Source organism: Triticum dicoccoides, chromosome 3A (genome assembly GCF_002162155.2).
Source record: "Triticum dicoccoides isolate Atlit2015 ecotype Zavitan chromosome 3A, WEW_v2.0, whole genome shotgun sequence".
Taxonomy (NCBI): domain Eukaryota; kingdom Viridiplantae; phylum Streptophyta; class Magnoliopsida; order Poales; family Poaceae; genus Triticum; species Triticum dicoccoides.
In genome coordinates this window covers 45,321,037-45,328,907 of record NC_041384.1, presented here as the reverse complement: position 1 = coordinate 45,328,907, position 7,871 = coordinate 45,321,037, and the positions used below count along the sequence as shown (strand labels likewise).

The 7,871-nt window shown below is 53.5% G+C and overlaps 1 protein-coding gene across 1 annotated transcript; it reads left to right on the top strand.

Annotated features, from left to right (window-relative positions):
• The first annotated feature begins 2,223 nt into the window (after positions 1-2,223).
• On the top strand, positions 2,224-4,125 carry LOC119266973 (zealexin A1 synthase-like). Its single transcript, XM_037548257.1, has 2 exons — positions 2,224-3,226; positions 3,325-4,125. The coding sequence occupies exons 1-2, from the start codon at positions 2,306-2,308 to the stop codon at positions 3,931-3,933; spliced, it is 1,530 nt and encodes a 509-aa protein (XP_037404154.1). The 5' UTR covers positions 2,224-2,305; the 3' UTR covers positions 3,934-4,125.
• Positions 4,126-7,871: the final 3,746 nt, after the last annotated feature.

The window sequence follows — 7,871 nt, the reverse complement described above, 5'->3', positions numbered from 1 at the left end:
CCCCTTGATCCTTTATATACGGAGGCAGGGGAACCCCAGAGACACACAAGTTGATCCACGTGATCTTATTCTTAGCCGTGTGCGGCGCCCCCTGCCACCATAGTCCTCGATAATATTGTAGCGGTGCTTAGGCGAAGCCCTGCGACAGTAGTACATCAAGATCGTCACCACGCCGTCGTGCTGACGGATCTCTTCCCCGACACTTTGCTGGATCGGAGTCCGGGGATCGTCATCGAGTTGAACGTGTGCTAAAACTCGGAGGTGCCGTAGTTTCGGTGCTTGATCGGTCGGGCCATGAAGACGTACGACTACATCAACCAAACGCTTCCGTTGTCGATCTACAAGGGTACGTAGATCACACTCTCCCCTCGTTGCTATGCATCACCATGATCTTGCGTGTGCGTAGGAAAATTTTGAAATTACTACGTTCCCCAACAACGTTTAGTTTGTCTATGTATTCACACAAGTATTATGTGTCCGGTTAATACAATTCTAGCATGAATAATAAACATTTATCATGATATAAGGAAATAAATAATAACTTTATTATTTCCTCTAGGGCATATTTCCTTCAATGATGAGCTCAAAAATGCTATGGAAGCTATTGTGAAGGCAAGAAAAGAAGCCAATGAGGTGGGAAAATGGCAAGGAATCAAGATGCCGCGGCCGAGGAGAGGAGGGTGGAGGCCGAGGAGAGGAAGGTGGCTTTGAAAGAGAGGAAGGTGAGCAATGAGAAGCGAACACGATTATTGGAATGGGAGAAGCACTTGTTCTTCTTGGACACATCTAACCTCAATAAGGCGCAAAAGGAGTTTGTCAATCTTTCCCGTGAAGAAGTCTTGATCCAAAAAAGAGCCATGATTCGCGGCATGGGTGGCGGTGGCCTTGGCGGCATGGGTGGCGGTGGCCTTGGCGGCATGGGAGGCATGGGTGGTTTCAGAGGTACCGTGGGCGGCTTAGATGCCATGGGCGGCTTTGGAGCTACCATGGAAGGCATGGGTGGCATGGGTGGTTTTGGAGCACCCCCCGGCGCAATGGCGGCCATGGGAGGCATGGGTTTTGCTTCTCTCATGGGAGGCATGGGTCCACCTCCAGCCGCCATGGGCGGAATGTCTTCTGGTGTGCCTCCTCATACACATTGTCATGAAGATGCCGTTGAAGATCTTGCCAACACCGTCGGAGCTTCACGTGATGCGGTGCGCGATGAGGAGGAGGAAGAATCGTCTTCCGAAGATGAGGACGAAGACGAGGACGAGGCTTGATGTGTCTTTTATTTGTGTCATGAACTTGGTTTGCATTTTGAACTTGGTTGGATGAACTTGTGGGCATGAACTTTTATTCATCAACTTGTTTGTGTGAAATTTATATGTCATGTTCATTGCGTTTTTTATATCTGAACTCCATTTGTGTCCAAAATGTAATATATGTAATGCTCGGCTAGTCGCTCGCGCTGCATTTTTGCGCGGCTGTTGGAGCCAGCGCTGCAGGCCGCGTAAAACCAGGCGAAGCGCGCGGCAAAGTAGTTTTTAGCACGCGACGTGCTGGGCCGCTGTTGGAGATGCTATAAAGTGGATATTTCACCGGCTTGCAGGTACAGGAGTCTTCATATTTTGCTGGTCCGCTCAATGCTGCAACTGGAATATATGCCATCATGCATGGCCTCATCTAACTGATGGTACCTGTCAGCAAACAAAACGACACCAAATTGTAGACGTAGAGTATGGTTGCCTGATCAATAGAAGAAGGACGAGCGCACCTAACCATTTGTTAACTGCCACTGCGCGTACGTCTGACAGGAGCCGGCCAACAACCAAACGTGCGTACATGGTTAATTAGGCCGGTGATGTATGTATGGATTGATAATGTGCAAGCAGTTTTAATTCAGGAAGGCGGCTACGCTCAGTCACGATGATGATTGGTTATTCGTGAACTTTCTCCGTTTCTTTTTACTCCGCATATAAGATTTGATTAAAGTCAAACTACATAAAGTTTAATTAAATTTATATAAAAATATAAACATCTATAATATTAAAACCATATAGTATGAAAATACATTTTGTGATGCATCTGATAATATTGATTTCATATTGTCAATGTTTATATTTTTTAATATAAAGTTAGTTAAATTTTACAAAGCTTAACTTTAACCAAACTTTATACGCAGACTAAAAAGAAACGGAGGGAGTACATCGATCGATCGTCACTTGCGAGCCAAATTAAGGACCATATATGCGAGCTGAGCTGCAAGAAACGACAGTATGGCAGCTATCTGGATCTGAGATCTGAGCAAGCACCATCAGTCGCCATGGACATGGACCAACTCTCCTACGGAAGCTTGTGCGGGATGGCTGTAGCCACGGCTCTCCTGTGGCTGATTCTGAGGCACGCTCTGGGTGGCAAGAAGGACACAGGAGGAGCCAAAGCTAAGCTTCCTCCAGGTCCATGGAACCTCCCCGTCATCGGCAGCCTACACCACCTCGTGGGCACGAAGCTGCAGCCGCACCGCGCGTTGCTCCAGCTATCCCGCCGGCACGGCCCGCTGATGCTGCTGAGGCTCGGCGAGGTGCCCAACGTGATCGTGTCCAGCCCGGAGGCGGCGATGGAGGTGCTCAAGACGAACGACCTCGCCTTCGCGACCCGCCCGTGCGGCCCCACGATGGACATCGTCAGCTGCGGGGGCAAAGGCCTCCTGGCGCCCTACGGCGAGCACTGGCGGCAGATGCGCAAGGCGTGCGTCACGGAGGTGCTCAGCGCGCGGCAGGTGCGGCGGATCGAGTCCATCCAGCAAGGCGAGGCCGCCCGCCTCGTGGAGTCGGTCTCGGCCGCCGCCGCGGCCCGCGCCGTCGTCGACGTGGGCAAGGGGCTGGCCGAGCTGGCGGGCAACATCATCGCCACGGCGGTGTTCGGCGGGAGGTTCCCGCAGCAGGAGGCGCACCTCCGGGAGATGGACGCGCTGTCGGTTCTGGTGGGAGGGTTCAGCCTGGTGGACCTCTTCCCGTCGTCGCGGCTGGTGCGGTGGCTGAGCAGCAGCACGCGCGAGGTGAGGAGGAGCCATGCCCGGGTGCAGCGCATCCTGGACGACATCATCCAGGAGCGCAAGGAGAAGAAACCCGCCTCTTCCGCTACTCGGGACAGCGAAGACTTGCTGGACGTGCTCCTGAGGCTGCAGAGGGAGGACACCCTCGCTTTCCCTCTCACCTCGGAGTCCATCGGCTGTGTCATCTCCGTAAGCCACCCAGCGATTCTGCAGCTCTCTAGGGCTAGGCCTCTTCTTATATGCTTGGTAGTATCAACTGACCCAATAATCCAATGGCCGACCTGCAGGATATAATTGGAGCTGCTACCGAAACCACTTCTTCCACCCTAGAATGGGCCATGGCGGAACTCATTCGCAACCCAGAGGCGATGGCAAGGGCGCAACACGAGGTCCGCCAGAGGCGCCACGGCGACGGCGCTGTTACGAGCGCAGACCTCGGCGAGCTCCACTATCTCCGGATGGTGATCAAAGAGACGCTCAGGCTGCACCCCGCGGGGATGTTCCACCGGGCGAGCCAGGAGGACAGCCGGGTCATGGGCTACCACATACCCAAGGGCACCTCTGTCGTGATAAACAGCTTCGCTGTGGGGACGGACCCGGCGCACTGGGGGGAGGACGCCGGCGAGTTCAGGCCGGAGAGGTTCCACGACAAGGACATGGTGGAGTACATGCAGATGGAGTCCGTCCCGTTTGGAGCTGGCCGCAGGCAGTGCCCTGGAGCGCTGTTCGCGACCACCACCATGGAGCTGGTGCTGGCCAACCTCCTGTACCACTTTGACTGGGCGGTCCCGGGAGGGGAGACGTTGGACATGGGCGAGGCCTATGGGTTCATCGTGCACACTAGGTCCAGCCTGCGCCTGCAGGCATCATCTTACCATCCACATCTACAGGAGTAGGACGACCACTACTAACCCAAATTTGTACTAACTTTAATACAAAGTTGGGTTATTTATTTTGGAACGGAGAAAGTAGCTAGTAGATGCATCCATCCGAGAAGAGAATTAATCTACTCTTGCTGCTGCTGCTGCTGCTGTTTATCTCTTGTTGTCTAGCTCATGACTTGTAAATAAAAATAATTCTGCTGTTTATCTCTTGTTGTCTACCTCATGACTTGTAAATGGTCGGCCACGATATGGATCGGAGGCCATGGCCGCACGCCGATGGAGAGGAAGAGTCTAGCTCTCTGTTGTAGAGCACAACTGATCGAGTTTCCGTAGCGATTTGTTAACACAATCAACCTGGTCCATGTTAGAAGCTAGCTAGTAGCCTGGATTCAATGACGTACGTACGTGCCGCTCTTCCTAGTCACGACCATGGTTTTCACTCGCAGATTTAGAAATGTTTCAGCGACAGCAGGAATCACCAAAATTCTATGATTTGGCTTTGCATTTCGGCCAAAAGGATGAACCATGCACTTATGAATTTAATCAAATATTTTAAAAGCGTATTTTTTTAAAAAAATATTCCTATTCCTATGTACTACTGGAATAATTTGACAACAAGTTAAATATTTTGGTTTTTATTGAAATCACTGGAATTTTAACCAAAAGTAAAGTTTTGAGTGGAACTGGAAACAATTCACAACTCAATGCCTCAAACGATGCACTCGGTACCTCTCTCGAAAGAGGCTTTTGCCCTGCTTTGTACACAAAGCAACAACACTCAAGTTACATGGTGTAACGATACAGTGTGGTAAGATAGCCCTCTAACATAGGATATCACAGAATAACTGGCTGACATAACCTAGGACAACTGGATTACAACGCTACAACACAATGTAGAGCACCTTTTGTCGATGACACGTCGGGAGGAAGGGCTTCCCTCTGATGCACAAACTTCGTTTCATAATGGAGTGCGTCTAAATTTTTTCAGAAGTCAATTTTTACAAAATTTGACCAAGTTTATAAAAACAACTATTTATATCAACAATCCATTTATTGAAAAATATATATGTTAAGTATATGTGTTATGTGCATATTGCGTATTGGGCCCATCTCCTAGTTCGTTATATAGTTAATGTCTGTGGCCCACCTTTGTACATCATATATATGTGTCTATGCACGAAGAGCAATACATCATGCAATTCCCACAATATACATGGTATCAATTTCCAGGTTCTAACCCTAGCTTCCGTCGCCGCCGCCGCCGCCGCCGCACGACTCCTCCGTGCCGCCGCCGCCTCCCATCCGCCGCCGCTGCCCGCGCGCCAATCGCGCCAGCCGCGGATACCCTCTATCCATCCCGTGCTACAGCCGCTGCTAGCCCCGTCCGATCCAGCAGCCGGCCAAGTAAATTCACGTATACATCATCTACGTGTACGTGTTTGTTGCTTGAGAATCCATCAGGTTTGGTCTAGCTAGCTTTGTACTTCGCGTGCACAGCCATCGCTAGCCCCGCGCGCTACAGCCGTCGTTCGCCAAGCCCAGCGTGCTTCGCCAAGTCCTACTCGCTCGCTGCTGTCGTATGCTTCATCGCCAGGCCGTCGCGTCGCACGTCTTTTGGCTTCTCCGCCGCTGCTCTCCCTGGCCTATGCCTCCATGGCTGCCACTGCCCAGGTCTCCGCTGCGTCATCGTCGCCGGTCTTCGGCGATTCCGCTGCTCAGCCGTCAGTGGTCTCCTACGGCGCCGCCGTCCCGTCTGCGCCGTACGGCACCACTCCAGCCACAAGTCATCGGACGTTGTCCTGCTTCCGTATGGAGTCCCGCCTGCAGGCTTCTACGGCGCCGTTCCGTATACGCGTCATCAGGGTATCCTGTCCGTGCCCTACGGAGCAGCACATCCACATCAGGGCCCGGTGGCCGGCTCCTACGGCGCCGCGCCGGCTAGCCAGTGGCCGGCTCCCTCTGTGCTGCAGCAGTCCTATGGCCACACTGCTCCGTTGGTCTACGCCTACCCGCCAACCTCGGTGCCTGCGTCTCCTTACGGTTCGCCCTACGGCGGTGCATCGACGGAGCAGGTGGTTTCGTCCGTGGTGCCGAGTGGTCCTTCACCCACGGTTTTTTATGCGCCGCCTCCCGCCCCTCCCGCCAAAAGGCGCCGCGGGGGCTGGCGCGGTGGCAGGCACGGTGGCCAGAAGCCGCAGCAGCAGGACGTCGATGCACCTCGTCAGCAGTAGCAACCACGGCTTCAGGTGCCTTCCCCGTGGGCCTCCGGCTACAACCTATGGACCGGTGTCGTTCCTGCTTACACCATGGCGTCTTCGTCCTCCTCGCCGGCCTTGCCGCCAGCGCCCTAGGACCCGGTGCTCTTCGCCGAGCTGCCCGCCGCTCCTACGCCGAACAACTCCACTGGAGGCGATGATTGGTACATGAACACCGGGGCTACGACTCACATGTTTGCTCATCCTGGTTATCTTGCCTCCTTCACTCCCGTTACCACCGACCGCCACATCATTGTCGGCGACGGTTCCACACTCCCTATCACACATGCCGGGCACACTTCTTTTCCTTCTAATTCCATGCCTATTACTCTGTCTAACAGACTTGTGTCACCTCATCTTATTAAGAACCTTGTTTCCGTTCGTTGTTTAACACGTGAAAATCCTGTTACTGTTGAATTTGACGAGATTGGGTTTTGTGTCAAGGACGCTCGAACCAGGATGGTACTTCACCGCTGTGACAGCCTCGACGAGCTCTATCCGGTGCATTCGTCGTCCACCTCCACCACCGCACCGGCCGCTCTCTCCGCTGGCGTCGATCTCTGGCACGCTCGTTTGGGTCATCCCAACCCCGTCACACTTCGTCATATTCTTAAGAGTTTCAGTTTCAGTTGTCATAAGATAGAGGATCACACCTGTCATGCCTGTCGTGTCGGCAAACATGTTCGCCTCCCGTTTAATAACTCTACCACCATAGCTTCTTTTTCCATTTGAATTGATTCATAGCGAAGTGTGGACCTCTCCGGTTTCTAGTAATTCGGGCTATTTATATTATCTGGTTATCCTTGATGATTATTCTCATTACGTGTGGATTTTTCCTTTGCGCGGAAAGTCAGATGCATTCTCCACTTTGACGGCTTTTTACTCCTATGTCAGCACGCAGTTTGGGCGTCCCATCCTTACTCTTCAGACTGATAATGGAAAAGAGTTCGACAACCTTACTTTCCGCACTTTTCTGTCGCACCACGGCATAGTTTTTCGTCTCACATGCCCGTATACTTCCCAGCAGAACGGTCGAGCCGAACGCGTCCTTCGCACTCTGAACGACTGCGTTCGCACGCTCCTATTCCATGCTAACGTGCCGCCTCGTTTCTGGCTGGACGCACTCGCTACTGTTTCTCTTCTCCTTAACCTTCGCCCTTGCCGTCCATGGTGAAACTATGCACCTCACCATCTTCTCTTCGGTACGGCCCCATCTTATGATGGCTTGCGTATTTTTGGGTGCCTTTGCTATCCTAGCACCCGACTCCGCTCCTCACAAACTCGCACCTCGTTCTGTCGCTTGCATCTTCATCGGCTACCCCTCCAACTCCAAGGGCTATCGGTGCTACGATCCCGTCTCCCACCGTGTGTTTACTTCCCGACACGTTTACTTTGATGAGCATGTGTTTCCGTTTCACCAGGTACCCCGGCTGTTCCTCCCGCCACCAGTGACGCGAGCTCCTCGACGCCTCTCCCAGGGCGCTCGCGCGCCTCTCTTGGCCCGTCCCTGGCTTTGAGGCGCGCCCCCCGCATGTGGCGCCTCCTCCAGCCGCGGCGCTGGCGCCCCCGGCGCCCCCGATGTTAGCGCCTGCGGCCCCCTCGACGCCCCCGGTGCCCGTGGCCCCCTCGGCGCTCCCGGCGCCTGTGGCCGGTCCGGTCACCCGCGCCCGTACGGGCGTTTTTCGCCCGAGCTCG

What these genes read in the sequence shown, in the direction of transcription:
- LOC119266973 (XM_037548257.1), top strand. Translation starts at nt 2,306, where the DNA reads ATGGACATGGACCAACTCTCCTACGGAAGCTTGTGCGGGATGGCTGTA. An exon ending in CCATCGGCTGTGTCATCTCC is followed by an intron (nt 3,227 to 3,324) that starts GTAAGCCACCCA and finishes GCCGACCTGCAG; the next exon opens with GATATAATTGGAGCTGCTAC.